Source organism: Manis pentadactyla, chromosome 6, assembly GCF_030020395.1.
Source record: "Manis pentadactyla isolate mManPen7 chromosome 6, mManPen7.hap1, whole genome shotgun sequence".
Lineage (NCBI taxonomy): Eukaryota > Metazoa > Chordata > Mammalia > Pholidota > Manidae > Manis > Manis pentadactyla.
In genome coordinates this window covers 107455876-107476117 of record NC_080024.1, presented here as the reverse complement: position 1 = coordinate 107476117, position 20242 = coordinate 107455876, and the positions used below count along the sequence as shown (strand labels likewise).

Sequence of the window (20242 nt, the reverse complement as noted above, 5' to 3'; positions counted from 1 at the left end):
GTCCCAGGGTAGCCTCCTGATTTCTGAAAAAGAAATTTCTGCTAGAATGTCTTTCTGGTCAAGTTGATTGGGAAAGCCACCTAGTAACTCTGTGCCCCGGAGGTAGGGGACGTTGCATGAGAAGCAGCTCTGGGGACAGTAAACACCTCTGCTTCATGGAACATTATAAACACATCACATTTGCCAATTACTTTCTATTCCCCACACCTTTCATCTCCAAGTCTTGAACCCAGCAGTTGTGAAATACAGGCATGAGCTGGGAGATTCTAGTCCAGCTCCATCAAATAGTACAACAAGAATGCATATCCATTTTATTTTAGTTCAGATATCTCATATCTGATGACTTAGTTCAAAACCATTTTAAAGTTAACATCTGTTTTTAAGATATGTCTTTGACCTCCTTTAGACCACAAGTGTTCATTGTCTAGTGCATTATAGAAGTATATACATGATAATTCTGTTTTGTTATAAGATTTTTTACATTCTAAATGGAAATGTTAAAGTATTTCTAGTAGGACTCACTGAGTTAGGGTATACTTGGTTTCTAATGCTATTTTGCTTCCTAACTAAAGATACCGGCTTAAACTAATAAATCTTTATATTTTGGCTCAAAAGCTTAATTGCAGCTCTTGCCTGACTAAAAGAAATTAGCATTACATGGGCAGTAATTGCCAATGACTCCTTCTTTTGTGTACATAGTGTTGGGTAAACTGAATTGAAAGCACTGAAAAGTGGTTCTCAGAATATGTGGTTCTTAGAACTAGTAGTCTCTTCTATGACCATCAGTATTTTAAACCACTGAACTTCCTTAAGCTTACTATAACTGCAACATGATGCTATATAAAACATGTGTCTTATGGCAGATCCAGCACAGCATCAATTAGGACATGAGTGTGTCAGCTGCACACACCTGCTCCCAGGAGTGGCAACAGAGATGCAAAAACTGTTTCCCTCCACCACCTGGGGAGGCTCCCCGATTCTAATGATCTGTTTCCATTGCACACAGAGATGTTCCAAGAGGAGGACAGAGAAGGTTTTAATATGCAGCAAAACTTACTGCCTAGTGTGCATATTAACTATTTTTAACTTATCAGTTGTTCAAATTCTTTTTCGAAAGTCATGTGAGAAGAGCCAGCTTCCACATAGCTGCAGAGCAGCCCCATCCGCAGCCTGGCAACCTTCCATTTGCCCCAGACTGTAGTTGTGAAATTGCTTTCCATCCACAACTGTCTGCAGGATGACCTGTTTCCCACTAGATAGCCAGGCAGCTGTTCAGTACTGCAATATGTTTCCATGCTAGGGGAAAAGCTTTAAGCTTTTCTTAAAAAGTGATATAATCAGAACTGTGTTATACAGGAAGGTGCATGTAACACCAGCACTCCTTTAATTTATGGTGCAAGACTGCTGGCAAGAGATCAGAGGAGACCCAAAGGGACGGTAGAACTCTGGATTAAAACTATGTCTAAACAGAATTAGCTCTCAAATTTCATTTTCAAACTAGCTCATTAGGGCTGACTGGGCTTTCTTATATTGTGTTTTTGCTGTACGAGGAATCTTTCTAAAATGAAATAGCCACCACACACATTGCCGCCATTGGAAAGCCTGCATTTTTAAAGGGTGTAATACATGGTGATGATTTTGATGTATGCCACGTGGATGCGGTCTCAGTATTTCACCACTCTCTGCCTGCATAATTTTAAGTGACAGTTTAGCCTGTCAAACTTAAATGCGAGAGAAGTTCCTTGGATATTTATAAAACATCAAATAGAATCATGTCACAAAAGATGGGTCTTTTTAATACTAAACCACAGAAGGATTTTTAGGTGATAGTTGCTGGCAATTTATCTATAAGCTAAACTTCCAGCCACAATATGAATGTGGTGGTCTACGGTTTTGAAGGTACTTTCGCCCATTGCAGTAAGAGGGTATCACAGGTCTCTATCCGAAACTGTAGTCAGAGAATTATACTTTTGTTTTGATATATTAGTGATCCACGGTTTCAGGTTCCCCTGACGAAGTGGAAGCTACCAGTGCAAATAAAGTGTTAGTCTGCAGACCTGGCTGACAGTTTGCTGGTTTTAACCCTCTGGCCAGAACCTTAAGGCCAAGTTGAAGTTTGGATAATCTTTACGTGTAGCCCTAGACAGCCGTCCACTTGGGTACGTAAGTTCCTACGACAGTGCCCGTGGACACTGATTATTGTGAATTTACCAGTGTTTAAAACTGGAAGGAATTCGGCGTAGGGCAGCCGTGTAGCACCCAGCGCGGCAGGATCCGGGTCTGCAAGGACCACCCGAGCCCCGCCTCTGGGGCGCCCCCGCGGCCGTCGTCCCGCGGGCCCCGCCTCCCGGCGCCGAGCTCTGACGTCACCGCCTGCGCCGCGCTCAGATGAAACAGGAAGTGGGACCAAAACAAAGGAGCGGCGGCCGGGAGCGGACCTATCTCCTTCTGCTTGCCTTTCGCCCTTCTCGGCCTTGGCCGCCGACCCGAAGGAGCCGTCTGACCATGTCCAACATGGAGAAACACTTGTTCAACCTAAAGTTCGCGGCCAAGGAACTGAGCAGGAGTGCCAAAAAATGCGACAAGGAGGAAAAGGCCGAAAAGGCCAAAATTAAGAAGGCCATTCAGAAAGGCAACATGGAAGTTGCGAGGATACACGCCGAAAATGCCATTCGCCAGAAGAACCAAGCGGTGAATTTCTTGAGAATGAGTGCGCGGGTCGACGCGGTGGCTGCTAGAGTTCAGACAGCGGTGACAATGGGCAAGGTGACCAAGTCGATGGCCGGTGTGGTTAAGTCAATGGATGCGACGTTGAAGACCATGAATCTGGAGAAAATCTCTGCCCTGATGGACAAATTCGAGCACCAGTTTGAGACGCTAGACGTCCAGACGCAGCAAATGGAAGACACGATGAGTAACACGACGACTCTGACCACTCCCCAGAACCAAGTGGATATGCTGCTCCAGGAAATGGCAGACGAGGCCGGCCTAGACCTCAACATGGAGCTGCCGCAGGGGCAGACGGGCTCTGTGGGCACGAGCGTGGCCTCGGCAGAGCAGGATGAACTATCTCAGAGACTGGCCCGCCTTCGGGATCAAGTGTGATGACAGAACCCACTCAGGTTTCCTGGCCGTGGCCACCTTCTGAAATGCTCTCTGTATATTAAAGAGATACTATTCACTAGAAACTCTGAACGTGCCAGAATGCTGAAATGCTCTTAAGATGCTTCTTCTATCTGTGGGTTTACAGTGCTCTCACATTAAGAAATTACAGGCTTTCTCCACTCTTAACTGGACTTTAAAGTTCTGTATAGCTTGTGATGATGTGTATTTTTATAGCCGCCTTTTAACAGAACTAGTTAATTTGGTATGAATCTCTAAAATTTTTCGTTAAAACTCTAGTTCTTGTGTATTCGTTTTCTACCTGAACTATCAAAATTGAAGGGGTTTTTTAAATTGGGCCTAATTATATAATACGTAAAATCGCCCCATGGTTCGTAAAAATTACAGGAGAATGATAACTTTGATTACAGGGCCATCAGCCCCTCATTAAGTTTATTTAATGGATAGTGCTATTTCTGTGTTATCCTTTGTATTTTGCCCCCAAATCGAGACTACAGTTGACTATTAATCTGTTCTTATAACGTACACTAAAATTACCGTAGGACATTCTTGCATAATACTTTGTTTACGTTCTAAATTTTCCTGGAGTGGTAGTTAGCTTTACTGGAAAAAAATGCCACATAACTTCCATTTACTAGAAGGAAAAATTAAGTTTGCTTATTTATATTTTTTATTTACTAACGAGCTTTTTAAAAGACTTGCAAGGTTTAACATATGACAGTTACTTTCAAAAGAACTCATTTTCAGTTATTTTCGTATTTCAACACTTTTAATTAGATTAAATTTTTATTTTATCTTACAAAGTACATTCATTAGCGTGACAGTCACATTACTCGAACATTGCCAAAGGAACTGTTGATTGGTTTGAGAAAGCCCAGGAACCACGTATTTGTAGGTTTTAACAACCAAAAATACAAAAATAAAATTAGAACTGCGGTGTTTAAGTTATAATTATTTGTATTTTTTTGTTGTTTCCTGTGGGGTTTTTTTGCCTTAAGGCAACAATTTAAAACCTTGGAAATTAAGTTGGAATATTTTACTATGCATGTCTTAGCCATGCAAGTAACTTGAATATACATGGTGCCACCTGGAAGTCTGGGAAGAAGGAAAGATGCAGGTTGGATAGCAGGCTTGACCCTCCAAGGCTAGAGGCCAGTTGTGCTGCCTTTCCATGTTTCTGGAATGGCAGTGTGTATTCTCTGCCTGAAAAGTAATGCCTGTAGCCACGACTTTCTCATAGACTCAAGACAGAATAAGGACTTGATTTTGCCTTGGCAAGTATATTAACCCAAGTTAAATACTTAATGATATTTTAAATCCTCCCTTTCCTTCACCAGAAGATTTCTCCATAAGAGAATTCTAGTGTTTCAGAAAATAATTATAGGCACTCTTCCAAGCCCTTTGAAAGATTCATAAACAGGTGTATGTATGCAGATAAAGACTGACTCTTATATCTAAGGCTCTTTGTTTCTGACTGGATGTTCCCAAGTCTTACATATTTGCCAATTGTCCTGCATCTTTCTAGAACTCGCCCCTTTTGGTGTCTCCTTTTATCCACATGGTTACACAGAAGCAGCTATGTATATGTACAGCATGTGTCTTAACCCCTCTTTAGACTGAAAAAAATAATTACAACTTAAAAAATAGCTTAATATTGAATCCTTTGGCAAATTGAACACCCTTTTATAGTCCAAATATTCCCACCAAAATTAATACATTTTATGAGATTAAACAATGCTTGTATAGGCTAGAACTTTCTTAAAATATGTTCATTTCAAATTATGATTGTACATTTTTATGACCATAAATATTATTTTCCAAAGCATAGTAGGCCCATGAATTATTTCCCCCTTTTGCAGTTCATGAAATGCTGAAATGTAAACCACAGAATTTTGTCAAATAAATCATTTTAAACTGCATGTTAATGCATATGAGTGTTCATCCTGTTTAAAAAGCTATATAAGAGAAAAGGATTCAGGTAGATTTGGTTCAGAAAGCACAATATGTTTCCAAAGTCACCCTTACCAGCTGAATTCCTGTTTGGTTAGCATGGAATATTCATACATATTTCTAGAAGCCCTAGCTGTTACTCCTTTACTGTAATAATTTCTTCATGGCAACAAGATTATTCCTCATATTGAAACTTCCCTAGGCTAAAGATAGAATTTACAAAAGGATCCAACTCAAACATACCAAAAAAATAGTTAATCTTCCATGCAAGTACTAGTATAATTTTTACTCCTTTTTATCCTTTTTATTTTCCTGCCTTCAAGTGGTTCCCAACAGGGATTTAGTTGGAAGTAACTATTAGTTTATTTTAGGAACTGTCATTTATTTCAGTTCTGACGATACATGCACTGTTGGAGAACATTCTTACTAAAGCTGTTTCTTATTGAAGGTGCCTAGGCATGCTGTAAGGCTTGGATTCTGTGTGCCTACCCTGCTGTCATTCATTTGGAAAAGAGCCACCTAAAATAAGCACCAATCTGATAACCTTATTCACTGAACACAGTCTTGGGCAGCCAGACCATCTCATACCATAAAGCAGAAGTGAGGGACCTTATGTTCCAGATTCCTCCTCTGTAGTATATATAACACCCTCTTGGAGATGTTTCTGTAGTCAAAATTCAAACCTCAAGACCTTTGTACTATTGACAAAAAGCTACTGGCCAGTGAACATTGAACAAACTGAGGAACAGACCCCCTAATTTTGTTTTTCTTTTAATCAACTGACTAGACTAGCAAACTGGTTTACCTAGGTACTTTTTTCTAGAAGTAGGTGGAAGTTTCATATAAAGCAGGACCAAACAGTTGTGTGTCACAGTTGCTGGGCCTGGTGTGGTACCCCGCTCAGTTAGCTCCCGGTAGCATCGCCATGAATGCACACCTCCCTTGGGGGCTCTCCCTCAGTCCTCGTGCCAAGAGCTCTGTGATGACAACAAGCAGTGGGTGCAATGGGCACTCAGCCAGAGCCCCACTATATGTCCTCAGAAGCACTTAATAGCATCTCTCCAAGTTGAAATGTTTGCTCCTGCTCTCAGGAGTTTATACATCCTCTTGCCTCCAGAATAACATCAGGACAAACAATTCAGCAGTATTTATTCAGAATGACTGAATACACGAAAAGATTTAGACTGAAGTCTATCAGTGCTGGCTCTCAGGCTTCTTTCTAGAAGTAAAAGACATGCTTCTGCCTTAAACAGTTCTCAGAACTGTTAGGGAGTAAGGCATACACGAAAAGAAAAGTGGGCCTGAGTGTATACAGATGTAAAAAAGTCATGCTTTATGTACTTTTTGCCTCAGCTTTTAAAAAGGGGGCAGATCACAGTGTAAGGCACCTATTGCATGCTAATCAAATCATGAAACAGTACTTGGAGAATGGAATTACACTATGCTGGTTAGAACTGGCTTCTTAGAAGAGGTAGGGTTTAATCTAGGGCTTCAAAGGAAAAAAAATGGGAATTACACAAAGGTCTGAAAGGCCAAAAACTACATGGGGATTTGACAGAAGCACAGGGTTCGACATCAAGAAGAGGAGATGGGACAGATTGCCAAAGGCTTGGGGCCAGATTAAGTGTGAACTTTACCCTGAGGAGCATGAGTCAGCAGAAACTATTGGCCCAGTGAAAAGAGATTAGAGCCTAGAGTAGGGCAAGCAGTAAAAAGAGAGGGAAAAACACCCAGGAATTCCACTCCCAGAACTTTACCCTAAGAATGCAGGAGCCCAGTTTGAAAAAGACAGATGCACCCCTATGTATATCGCAGCACTGTTTACAATAGCCAAGAAATGGAAGCAACCTAAGTGTCCATCGGTAGATGAATGGATAAAGAAGATGTGGTACATATACACAATGGAATATTATTCAGCCATAAGAAGAAAACAAATCCTACCATTTACAACAACATGGATGGAGCTAGAAGATATTATGCTCAGTGAAATAAGCCAGACAGAGAAAGACAAGTACCAAATGATTTCACCCATCTGTGGAGTATAAGAAAGAAAAAAACTGAAGGAACAAAACAGCAGCAGACTCACAGAACCCAAGAATGGACTAACGGTTACCAAAGGGAAAGGGACTGGGAAGGGAGGGATAAGACGAAAAAGGGGCATTATGATTAGCACACATTATGTAGGGTGAGGGACATGAGGAAGGCAGTATAACGCAGAGAGGACAAGTAGTGATTCTATAGCATCTTACTACGCTGATAGACAGTGGCTGTAATGGGGTATGTGGTGGGGACTTGATAATGGGAGGAATCTAGTAACCACAATGTTCATGAAAGTGTATATTAATGATACAAAAAATAATAATAATAAAATAAAGAGGAAAAGGCACTGTGCTTCTCCAACTTTGATATTCACATGGGCCACGGATGCACCTGGGGACCGTGGTTCAGGGGCAAACCCAATCCCCCACATCTGCAGATGCTGCCACTGTTACTGGTCTGAGGACCTTTTAAGTAGCATGGATCTTAACTCTGCTGCACACTAGAGCTGTCGGGTTCTTTTTCTCTGTATAGGTAACATTTTTCTCCACAGTATTTTATAAGCATCATGAAGTAAATTGCTATAATACACTGTGAAGAGTTTTTACTTGCTTTGACAGTTCCAACTTGCTACATTTTTCACTAAGGAAATAATTTTAAATACATTTTAATTAAATTTAGTTGTTTTTTTCCTCAGATACAGCTATCTAAAGGCATTTAACAGTTTTCACCTTCTCATGATCTCATGCTCCTCTTCTGCTCTTCACCATCAACTCTGTGCCCTTAAGAACTCTGTGACTTGCAAGTTGTTTTAGCCAGGGAGAAGACAACAGATGAGAAATAAATAGACCTCATCTGTATATGCATTAATCCTAGAACCACCATGTTGAAAGACTTCTACAACACTGCTGGAAGCTACGCTGACTGAACCAAAGATTAAGGCAAATAGCTGGCAGAAATTTATGGATTTTTATTTAATTCCTTTATTCCTTAGATTTTTTCAAAGAACTGGGGGACATATTCACATTCCGGGGGGGAGTTTTCACATTTTATTTTCATTGCACATGCTTGAAATCTGTGAACTCAAAATACCATTCATCAGTAACAATCCAGAAGATACTCCTGGAAATGTTCCTGGATGCCTCTCAGGTCTCACTAAAATCAGTAAGCATCAGAGCCAGGGGAACTTTGGATCTCCATCCTGGAGATTAGGGATGGCATCTGTGCCTCTGTTATCTGCACCTCAAAACCACTTTGAATAATGTTCAGAGGTACTCCCACAGCTTCCTTTGGAAAGCTGTCTTTAACCACATCTGTCAAGAACTTTTGATGTGTTTTTTTAACCGCATTTCATTGTTTCTACTTATACTACTTAATTACCATCTGAATAAATTCACCCACCCACCTTCACCCTATCTGCATCCTCTTTGAAATTGGTTGCTTCCTAAACTCTAACTATAGCCAAGGCTTCATATTTCATTTAATATTCAGTTCCTTCCAGCTCTGTTCGCCAGGGGCGAATGGTTTCTGTATCACATGCTCAGTATCATACCACTCCTGCCGAGAGGACAAAATTTCTGAATCAAATTATTGTCACCCCCAAGGTGGGCAGGGAAGCAGCTCATCCCCCCTGCCGAGGCCCGCCAGAGCACTGTTTCCAGGAGCAGAAACCTCTCTTACTTCATCTTTCTTCATTGCTCCTTTCCTGCTAGACAGCCAGGACCTCAGTGTGTGTTCCGAGGTGCTCCCCACTCCACCCAATTCAAGGCCAGCAAGTACTGAGCCAAACCGCACTGTGCTTCTCAAACCAGGCCTGGGCCCAGACAGGGCCCTCCCCTCCCTGGGGCCTCCTGTGTCTCCACACTTTCTCTACTCCTGGGTCGTCGCCTCCTGTGCCACTTGAGGTTGTACATACTCTGTCCAAACTCCTCCTCCTAGGGTACCAGCTCCGCACCCAGGCCAATTCACCTAGCTGGGTGTGCTGTGCCTGCTCCAGAGAGGCCGCGGCCAATCTGGGTCCCTTTGGCTTCCCAGTAGCCTGCCACCTGGCCATAGCACTGCAGTCCTTCTCCAGGAATAGGTGACTTTCTTTGACCACACCCAGGGCAGATGGCAGGCAGTGCAGGCCCAGACACCACCCGCCACAACCATTTTCCCTGTGGGTGGATCTGGCCTTATCTTCCAGCTGCAATGACCTCATTCCTGAGGCACTCCTCATCACTTCCTGTCTCTAAAAGAACATCCCTGACACCAGCTGAGCCACTCCTGCCCCTCCTACATTCCACCTGTGGCTCACCTGCCATGAGGCCTCTTGTTGCAGCTCTAAGGTTCTGAAGCAGCTGGGCCTTGTGCCAAATCAAAGGTGCATGGATGGAGGGCCACCAAAATGTCACCCCAGTGCCAGGCCACCATTTGGGACCACTGAGGGCTTAGCTCTGTTGTAGAAACGAGTTAGAATGGCCAAGGGATCTGAGTGGTCTTGTGTCTTTGACCTCACTTTTGCCAGCACTGAAAGCCTGCTGTGTAGGCTACTGGGAGGAGCATGTGGAGATGGGGTGGTGACACGTCCACTGCATGATGCAAAATGCCAGCAAGCACTGGGGCTTGGAGAAAGGCCTGAGCATGGCTTTACTGCAGATACCCAGTGATGGGAACCAGATGATCCAGGGATGGACAGGCAGGGAGGCTGGGCTGCATCCCTCCCGTCTCAGTCAGTCACATTCCCTCCTCCCAGAGGGAGCCTCACCCTGGGCACGGGACACCCACAGCCAGGACCCCATGGGCCCTCAGGGCCGCCAGCTACTCTCATGCTCTCCCCTGCTGAAGCTGCTGCTGCCCCTCTCTCCACAAGTGGTCCCTTGCTCACAGCTAACCAGTCCTGTCTTCCTGTGTCTTAAAAATCTCCAGTGTCTGTTGCAGGCTGGGCCTCTAGGTACCTGCTCACTTAGCTCTTCCAGCCGAGGGAAGAGGAAGCAGCAGACGTGCATTCATCAGTCAAATATGCAGGGCCAGGCCTGTGCTAGGTGCTGGGGATACCTGGGCCAACAAGACAAAGACCTGCCCTCTGGGTCTCACATTTTGGAGGAATAGACTATAATAAACAGATAAACAAATGTAAAAATGTAAGTGCTATGTAGAAAATAAAGCGAGTCTGGCATGGAGATGGACAGGGTGCCAGTTTAGAGGGGAGGTGAGAGAGGCATTTCAGCAGAGAGGTGCCTACAGGACCCCTGGCTGCTTCTGCCCGCAGATACTCTGATCTCCTTTCCTACCCCTCACTTCTCGCATGGTTGGCCTAACACAGTGGACTGCTGGGACTGGGCTTATTACCCCCACAGAGTAAACCTGCCACCACGCACACTCACATGTCACTAGCATCTCATTAGGCATTATTACACTAAGAGCACATCTCTCACCTCCCCCCTCTCATGTTGCAGCATGGCTTTCCTCTACCAGCTCAGTCTTGGAGGGAGGCCCATGCCCCTTCCTCACCCCCAACCCCACAGTGGTGCACAAGAGGGAAGAAGGAAACCAGAATTTGGAAAAAGAAAAAAAAAAAAAAGAAAAGGAGGCATCCCTGACTTAGCCCCTCAGTCAGGGATGCTGTGCCATCCAGGCAGACACATTCAAGAAAGAAGGTGGGAACCACCTCAGCTCTCTAAGTGCCCCTGTTGGCCTGTGCTTGTGTGAGTATCCCATGACCTAGCCCCATGGCCCAGAGGAAAAGTCATCAGAGAGTGCTTCTGAGCATGTGCTGGCTTTCCTTGCAGCTTTCTGGAAAGAATTGACAGCGTCAGCTTGGTGGACTACACACCCACAGACCAGGTATGTGAGGTCTGAGCCTGAGCGAAGCCATCAGAAACGTGTGAGGTAGAGGAATTGCCAGTGTTACTGAGTGATCATTTAAAAGTAGGTTAAGGGAAAAGTCCTCAAAGTAACTACTGCGTGCAAATTGTGCTATCTCTGCATATGGTGTGTTTACCACGCCCTGTAATTCACACCCTGATGTACCTGTTTAAAGCTTACTAGATTACTAAATTGCCAGTATTGAAGTAATTTCATTTGTGGAGTAGGAATATGCAATTCCCATTCCTCTTGGAGCTGTCAGCAGAAAAAGAAGCCTTTACTTCCCCAGCTTCATAAACTCTGCCCTTTCTGCTTTGCCCTGGTCTGGGTCACACAGTCCTGGTGTGACTGAGAAAGGTACCCCACAGCAGGCTTATAAGGAGCAGAGAGAGACCTTCCATGGCCCCCGAACCTTTGACCCTCCAGTGTCTGTACAGACGTGGAGAACCTGAGTTGCTCAGCTTAGGAGCCACCCAGACATCTCTAGAGCTGGTGAACACCAAAAAAGTTAGGGGGTTCCATGCAAACTGCCTCTCCAATGCTCCTGCAAAGTCCATATCCCTTGAGATGCAGGGGCTTTGGCCATGGGCCCCTCTGAAGGCTCTCACTTCTCTGCCTCCCCTGGAAGCCTGAGCTCCTGTCTTTGCCCTGAAACCCATCTTTCTCTGAGGTTGACTCCCAAGAGCTCAAAATTGTCTGACAGAGCGATCAAGCCTTCATAGTCTTGAGTCAATCAGGGCCTCCCATCTTCCAGAATCATTGCAGAGTGGCTGCTTCATTTTAACATCAGAATGTCCCTAGCATCTGACAAATGTATAAGTGATACAGCTTTGTAAAACTATGGCTTTCTAATCCCCTTGGGACCACATCATCTTTTATCTTAGAGAGAATAAAAATATGCAGAGAAGAGGCAGTAAATCTAAAATCAACTAGCATCCAGTCCAGAAACTCGGTGGCTTGTGAATGCAGAGCCATGTTTACCTTGGTTTTGCCCATATTCTGAACCTGGAGCAGGTCTGTTCCCAGAGCACTGAGCATGTGATGTGGCTGTCAGATGCTTGACAGTCAGTGGGATATACTCTTAAGTGATAAAAGAAAAAGTTCCTGAAGAAAATTATAGTGCACCTATCCGGTCTCTAAAACCAAAGCAATACATTAGATGTGACTTTCTTGGGGTGGGGTGGGGGTGAGACAGAGAACATCTGTCTAAACTGTTAATGATTATTGTTTCTCATACAATGGGAGAAAAACTTGACTATAATGGTTATATCCAGGGCTCTCATTTTGAAGAACAGCGATGTCACTTGGTCTGCTTCTCTCTTCTTGCACTCAGGACCTTCTCAGATGCAGAGTTCTGACATCAGGGATTTTTGAGACTCGATTCCAAGTGGACAAAGTAAACTTTCAGTAAGTGTGTTGTTGATAGCACAGCCTGCAACAGAGGTGTGGGCAGGAAGCCCTCCTTGCTGGCCACTGGGCCCTAATGCTGGCATGGGGTCAGGGAGCCTGGCCGCCTGCCCTTGGGCCAGGGAGCTCCAAAGAGCATAATACCAAATAAGCATCACTATCTTTTCAGCCAAGTAAATACAGTCTGTGTGGGCTATACAATGCGGTAAGTTTAGGGAAGGGAGAAACCTGAGAGCCAGAGACACCTGAGAAGGTGGGAAGGAGGGGGGCATTTGGGTGGGTGCAGAGAAACCGCAGCTAGAGAACCCGCTCAGGCAGAGGGCCATGTGGTGCAGGCCAAGAAGGGCCAGGCCAGCCCAGACCACAGGGCAAGGGCTGTGAAACCAAAGAATAACAGGTAGACACCCAGGCTGGGCCAGACAGTGCAGAACCTGGGGTGCCAAGCAGTCGGCCTTGGTCACCAGGGAGCACAGAAGGGCACCCTCGCCTCCTTGCCCTCCGAATAACTGTCACCCTGTTGTCTTTCCACAGTATGTTTGATGTCGGTGGCCAGAGAGATGAGAGAAGAAAATGGATCCAGTGCTTTAACGGTGATTTCTATGCTCTCTCCAGGAAACGGGGATGAATTCCCACGCCCACTCCTGCTACTATGTTCAAATAGCTTTGACTTAGGTCATCTATACAATTCCTTAAATCTGAGTCTCATAAATAAGGAATTTAAGCATCCCAAATTTACATTTGACTTTTGCTAAAATGGGTAGACTTCTGTTCAGGCAGATTACTGAAACAACCAGTCATGCACACAGTGCCAATTTAAGTCATTCTTACCATCCTAGAATGAAAACGTCCATGGAAATGAGTACCAGTTGGATGTGTACTCTCCATAACCCCACAATGACTGTCTCATTAAGATGCTTCCCTTTTTCTCTCTGCTCCCACTAAGACGTCACTGCTATCATTTATGTCGCGGCCTGCAGTAGCTACAACATGGTGATCCGGGAAGATAACAACACCAACAGGCTGAGAGAGTCCCTGGACCTCTTTGAAAGCATTTGGAACAACAGGTTATAAAAATAATAAGTTCAGTCTCACCACTGGATTGCAAATTGTCTTTTGTTAAAACTACCCCTCAGCTCAGTTTAATTTTTATTCTCCAGATATATTCATTCTTCCTTTACTGACAAATCCAAAACCATAAAAAGTATATTTTTTTAGTCCCTCTCTTGTATAAACATACTTAAAATGGGGAGCTCCAATAGTGCTTTGTAAAAAAAAATGAAATCTCTGTTTTGAAAGACTAAGATTATATCTAGGGTTCAAAATTGGTTTTGTTTATAACATTTAGCAAGTACCAGTTTGAAACATCCACTAGATGATCTCTAAGATCCTGACAGTTCAAGAGCACTGCATAATCATGTTTGAAACTGCTACTGTGGCAAAGGGGCAGTAGTGACTGGTGACACTCGTCTTGAGCCAGTTCTTAGCATCTATTAAATGAGAGAGAAGAGAACCTTTCCATCCTTCCCCTTCCCTGCACTGGAGCCCCTCCCTTGAACCACGTCCAGGCAGTGCCCTAGACATAGATCTGATTAACATCCTGCCGCACACCTGGAGCTCCTCAGACCTGTTCAGAGGCAGTCAAGGCAAGGCAAGACGTGCCAAACCAGCTGCAGATCATGTCCTGTGTCATGCTGATGAGTCGTGTATTTTGTTGTTGCTGTTAACTTCTTCCAGTTCACTGACCCTTTTATCAATAAGCCACACTACAAAAATTCAGGTGTTTTCATTACATAAGTAAATCTAAGCTTTGGTACCAGTAAATGTATATCCCCAGTGAAGATGAATTAGGAAGTGCTAAACTGCTAAATCAATTTTGTTTATATTTGTTTGTTTATCATGATAAAACTGTCTTCCTTGCAGATTGAGTAGGGGGCCAAAATATTGACATATCAAATAATTCTAAATCCTGCACATTTTCAGAAAGATGGCCATTTCACCAAATAATTTCACTTTCATGTACTAGTGGATGTAAATTATTTTGTATGTTTATTTCTGCTTTTCAGGTGGTTACGGACTATTTCTATCATCCTGTTCTTAAATAAACAGGATATGCTGGCAGAAAAAGTCTTGGCAGGGAAATCAAAAATTGAAGACTATTTCCCAGAGTATGCGAATTATACTGTTCCCGAAGATGGTAAGATTTCAGAACAAGTTTCTCCCAATTAAGGCAAAGAATTGTTCTTTCAATAGCCCTGTACTATTAATTCAAACAGTCATGATGGATCTAGGAAATTCAATTAATTGAAATCAACCCTCTCACCTACTGCCCCACCCTAAATTACTAGAGCATTTAAAACATCCTATTTATGATTCCATTTGCAAATATTTCAGAGTTTGGTTTTGCATTCACATTGTGCAGTAGGAGACAGGGAGTTTTGGGTGTGACTGTCATTTGCTGGGATAAGCTCTGCTTTTGGTGCCCCAGTTGGGTCTTTTGTGAACTGGACCCTGTGTCGGCCCTTCATGTGGACCTTCACGGTAACCCCACTGGGAGTTTCTGTTATTCTCATGTTTTCCTGGGGAACGTGAGACTGCAAGAGGTAAGATCCTTGTTCAAGGTCACTCAGGTGGTGCCTTCAAGGGCAAGGCAGCTTTGACCACTTCGTTTCCAAGCCCACTTTCAGCCACCATGTTTATATCTCTTGTCTCCAGCAAGGACTCTGCCTGGGACACTGGTGATTTCCATTAGGGTGGCTGCCATCAGTGTGTGTTAGGGGCGCCGACGGAGTAGGGGGGTTCCCTGGGATGTAGGTCTTTCAGCTAAAGCCAGGCAGGTCTGCTGGGAAACCCAGAGGCGCCAGCAGCCCCCTTTCCAGGGCTGCTACTCAGATTTTCATACATGCTGGGCCACCAGAGTCTCATAAGAGGGGTTTCTGTACCACTGCTTAAAATTTGACTCCAAACTAGGTAAAGCAGAATAAATGGGACTTCCCTAGAAACTTTGGCTAAGATGTTGAGAAAATCCACCATCATCTTTGCACTAACCTCAGCCTGCCCGTGGTGCACTTTCTGAGGCCGAGGGAAATGACAGGGCAAGCGGGATTATGGGTCTCCCAGCAAGCTGAGTCTTCTTTACCTTTTCCCAGTGACCAGTCCTGCATCTCCTCACCTCTGTCCAGTCAGCACTCCAGTTCTGTGGGGCTTACCTCCAAAAGGCCAGCTCCCACATGCTCCTCCCGCTTTCCCTCTTCAGTCTTGGTCCTGGCCCTCATTCCCCTCTTCTCAGCTGGGGAGATGATCAGAGCAGCTTCCAGCCCAGGCTCCCCAATTCTGGTCACACAACTTTCCAGAACATTCTCTGAACTTCTGCCAAAGTCACCTTTCTGAATCACAATCACAACCCTGCTTATGATCCCTCATAAGCACAACACTGCCTCATTCTCACACAAGCTGAGGCCAGGCCAGGAAGTATTCAAAGCTGTGTGCCACCCACCGAACCCGCAGCAACACTGTGTTCCCCTGACACACTCTGACCTGTGCTCTCCCCCTGCTGCTCCCCTCCCCCTGCCCGGGCCTGCAAGGGCACCTGCCTGGGCCAAGCCTGGCAGGTCTCCAGGTGAGGGCTGATTCAGCACCTGCAGAGCGCCCCCACCACCTGCTCCATGGGAGTAATGGTATAATTGTAGCAGTTGCAACAGAGAAGGGAAGGATGACAGCATGCAGACGAGAAGCCCAAATTTTAGGGAAATAAATTTCACAGGGTCACAGGAAATATTGAACAATCCTATGAATTTAGAATCGGCACGGGAAAAACTCTCTAGGAGGGCCTAGAGTCAGAGTGGTGGCTGCAGCTGATTTCAGGCAGAGGCTCCAAATGCTGCGTCGGTGGTAGGAACGGGGGAGAGGGGCACTTCCTAAGAGTGGGGCTAAGGGACGAGAACACAGCCACGGCTGCAACCACTGCCGCGAGCCTGGGCCCAGCTCCCTGAAGGCCGTGGCTGCCTCGCTCCTCAAGGAGCTCTGAGGGGAGGCAGCTGCAGGGCTGATGGGTGTTTTATTTAGGTGGAAGTTATCCCCCCAACCAAAAACAAAAAAGTTTTATCAGAGTTAGACTATTAAAATGATATGGGAGAAGAGAGAAATGAAAGTTACATTTTGGCTTTTTGCCTAGCCACACATGCCTTCTAATGCTATGAGTGTACAGCTGTCCACCTTGTAATTCCTTTGTATTTTCCATAGAGTTATATCCTCATTTGACATTAATCAAGTAAAATTCCATTTGTAATTTCTTCAGCAACACCAGATGCAGGAGAAGATCCCAAAGTTACCAGAGCTAAGTTCTTTATCCGGGATCTGTTTTTGGTAAGCAATTTTATTAACCTTTGTTTTCCTACCACCTTTGAGTTATATCATTGTTTTCAATTTGAAAATTATTCACCCGTTCATGACCTCATTTAATCTCTTCCCCGAATTAGGAGATGAGAAAAGGTATTGTAACTTCCCACCACAGCCGAGTGCACTGAGATCAGAGAGTCAGAGAGGTTAGACTCCTCACCTGAAGTCACACATTTTCCAGGCAAGAACAGGGTGCCCAGTGGATGGCACAGAACCCCACTGGACTGAGTTCACTTGTATTTTCCAAAAAGGAAAGCATCCTTCAGCCATGTGCACCCACAGTGGAGCAACCCTCATGCCCATCCAACACCCAAGGTGAAGGCTAACGTGAAAATGGGCCTGCTCAGTTTCAGACATTTGCTTTTCTTTCTACTTTTCATTTTAAGATGATTCCAAACTTACACAAAAAGTATTGTACAACAAAGGATTGTACAGCTAACTCCCATATACTCTTCACCCAAACTGACCGATTAGTAAAATTTTGCCACATTTGCTTCAACTTGATAATTTTTTTTTCTTTTGAATAACCTATAGTATGTAGCTGGCTACAGGTTTTTGTTAGAAACTAGATGCCAAGACACACCCAAGGGCATGTTCCCAGTAGCACCCAATAGCAAGGGGCACTGTGTGCTTCTGGAGAACGGGGAATCTTAGCCTGCCTGCAGCAGAGATGGTGCGTGGTATGGGGGTGAGGTCCTCAGCCGGGCTCCTCAGGACGGTTGTGGACCCCCTCGCCACCACGCCCCCTGCCGGTCACCTCTTGTATCCCGTATTCAGTTGGAAAGTAACAAGGGTAAGACACCTCAGTGTTCCCCAGGAAGTTAAGGGTAGCTCTGTAATGAATAAATGTGGGAAACGCTGTGTAAATAAATGAGGCAGGGTTCTGTTGTCAGACCTCTAATGCACACTTTGAATTTCATCAATAAGGCACAGTATCTTGCAAGACCGTGCAATATAAAAAAACATAAAAAGTATTCCATAAAATACCATCCTAAAGAGAACTAAAAATTAACTAAGTGCATATTGGGCATTTAAAGATCAGAAACAGCTACATACTCGTCAGAATAAATAGGCATGCCACCACCATTCAGACCTTTTATTTGTTATCAGTGGACAAAATATTGCTTGTATACAGTTTGTGAATTGGGGAAATAAAGGCATAGGGATCATCGACTTACATTCTTTATTGAAGAATTTGGGCCAATGATCCATCTCAGTTTTGAGTTGAACCCCCAAACTACAGACTTAGAAAGCCACCAGGACAGGTTACAGAAATAGTTATTTATCAGTATTTAATCTGGACGAGAGCACACCTTGCTCAGGTGAAACAGTAACTTTGGTAATGCAGACCCGAAGGGCAGGTGCAGAGTGAAGGTTGTGAATGGAGAGAGGAAGGTGCAGTGAGGAGAAGCCCCCTGAGAAAGGCCACATGCTGAGCGAGTGTCCTCCTGGAATGGCGTCACACGAAGATGAGGCTGCTACCAGGACATGGGTGATGGGGAGGGGAGTATGGACCATCCCCAAAACAGGAGGAACTTACACTGGAGAGAGCCAGGAGGAGGGAGGGCCAGTGGTAGCCTACATGTCCTGCCAGTTACCTCAACCAAGCCTGTCCCTCAAACTGGAAACCACCTGCAAGCCCATGTGCAGACCTGGGCCAAAGTCTCCTCCAGGGCCTGTGTCACCAAACCCTTAAAGCAGAAGGCAGTGAGCTTGAGTTGGCACCCTGAACTTTGATACCCATGGTATCAGTTAGAAGCCTGTATGTTTTCCAGGCTATCTTCCTAGTACTTTATGAGCTCCCTCAGGTTTCTTCCATCTTGAACATTATCTCCTAAGAGAGGGCCTCAGAAAGTTGACAACAGCCGGGTGACCCAGCCAGGCAGTCTGGAACTGCCTAGCTTTCCTTGACAAGCTTCTACAATTTTAATGAAAGTCAGTGTACTTAAACTGAAGTTTGCAAACTTCAGCGACCTTTGTAATGACTCCATTCCATACATCTTTGCTGTTCCAGGCAGAGACAAACTAGTCAGATGATTACAGAAGCAAGCCTATTTTTCATTCATTCACTACACACTTACTCTGTGTGGGCCACACACTTCACCTGGTGCTTTAGGACTAAAAAACATGTAACCTAAACCTACATGTTTCAGTATCTGTAAGTTTAAAAAAATATTGCTTTTAATTGCTCAAAACAAACTCAACTATTGCTAAAAATGTCTCTCCTCCTAGGAGTTTCATACCCTGATGAACATATTATACCCTTGCAGGGTCCCAGCATTTCTCCAGTTGCTGTTTCCCAAGATACTTTGCAGAAAAAGAAGGGGTGGGTGTGGTGGGATGAGGAGGGCATGCAGGGAGTCCAGCAGGCACTTATGAAAAGAGCTCAGCATTAGTTAGCTGGGGCTGCTGCAACAGTCCTGCAGACTGGGTGGCTTCGGCAACAGACATTTATTTCTCATCATTCTGGAGGCTCGAAGTTGGAGATCAAGGTGTCAGTAAGATTGGTTTCTCCTGAAGCCTTTCTCCTTACCATGTGGATGTCCACCTTGTCACTGTGCCTTCACATTGTATCTGCACATGGCTTTCCATAGTGTGTCCTAATATTTTATGAGGACACCTATCTTACTGGATTAGGACCCTTCCAATGACCTCACTTAATTACCTCTTTAAAAACCCTGTCTCCAAGGGGAGTCACACTGTGAGATGCTAGGGGTTAGGAGTCCCACATAGGAAATGTAGGACACAATGTAGCCCATGACAGCCTCTCTTGACACTGCCCCACTGATGCAGATGAGCATGTTGCTCCAAGATGTCCTCATGAATCATGACTGATGACACTGAATTCAGTGTTTCCTAGTTTGGCCAGAGAGCACTTTTTTCTCAGAACACCCATGACCCTTCCACTGCTAACCAGGGGGCACCCCTGGAAAGACTGAAGTTCTTCATGGCAGGGGAGAGTATGGGCAGTGTGCCTGGGTAACAGGCATTATCCATACAGAACCACTAGCCATGTGTGGGTATTTACATTTAAATTCATTAAAATTAAATACAATTTAAAAATGCAGTCTGTTCCATCAGTTAGTAATAGTGCCTACTGTATTAGCATGGCAGATGGAGAACATTTTCATTACTGCAGAAAGTTCCATTGGAAGGCCCTAGTCTAGACTTTCACTTCTGAAAAATTCTCCTGAATTCCATTTTCAGTGGCTGTCTTTAAATGTGTGCCCTCTCTCAGATGAACTCTGGTTCCATGGGCAGGAGGCAAGCTTGAGGTTCTTTGGGCTTCCAGCAGCACGTTCAGTACTTCAGCACTCACTATAGCTAACTGTTCATATGTCAAACAAACACAACCCCAATCCTCTTGTTTTTGATTAAAGTGTTGCCTGAATTCTTCTCCAAGAATGAGTGGGGTGGGGGCAGCATTCCCACATTCCTGGGCGAAGTGGCCCAGGCCCCCAATGCAGCAGCTCTCTTTTTGCAG

General features: G+C 44.6%; 2 protein-coding genes across 3 annotated transcripts in view; both read left to right on the top strand.

Moving 5' to 3' along the window:
• GNAL (G protein subunit alpha L) overlaps positions 1–20242 on the top strand; it is a 129553-nt gene that overhangs the window by 105603 nt on the left and 3708 nt on the right. For both annotated transcript variants that reach the window (XM_036880719.2, XM_036880720.2), the window contains exons 6-11: positions 10881–10935; positions 12290–12363; positions 12895–12953; positions 13307–13427; positions 14427–14557; positions 16658–16725. In XM_036880719.2, the coding sequence (XP_036736614.1) occupies positions 10881–10935; positions 12290–12363; positions 12895–12953; positions 13307–13427; positions 14427–14557; positions 16658–16725 (508 nt within the window). The remainder of the gene's footprint in view (positions 1–10880; positions 10936–12289; positions 12364–12894; positions 12954–13306; positions 13428–14426; positions 14558–16657; positions 16726–20242) is intronic.
• CHMP1B (charged multivesicular body protein 1B) lies at positions 2385–5042 on the top strand. Its single transcript, XM_036880727.2, has one exon. It carries the CDS (start codon positions 2389–2391, stop codon positions 3103–3105), a length of 717 nt encoding a protein of 238 aa, XP_036736622.1. The 5' UTR covers positions 2385–2388; the 3' UTR covers positions 3106–5042.

Bases quoted from the DNA above. Each gene is read 5' to 3' on its own strand.
- CHMP1B (XM_036880727.2), top strand. From the start codon at position 2,389: ATGAAACAGGAAGTGGGACCAAAACAAAGGAGCGGCGGCCGGGAGCGG.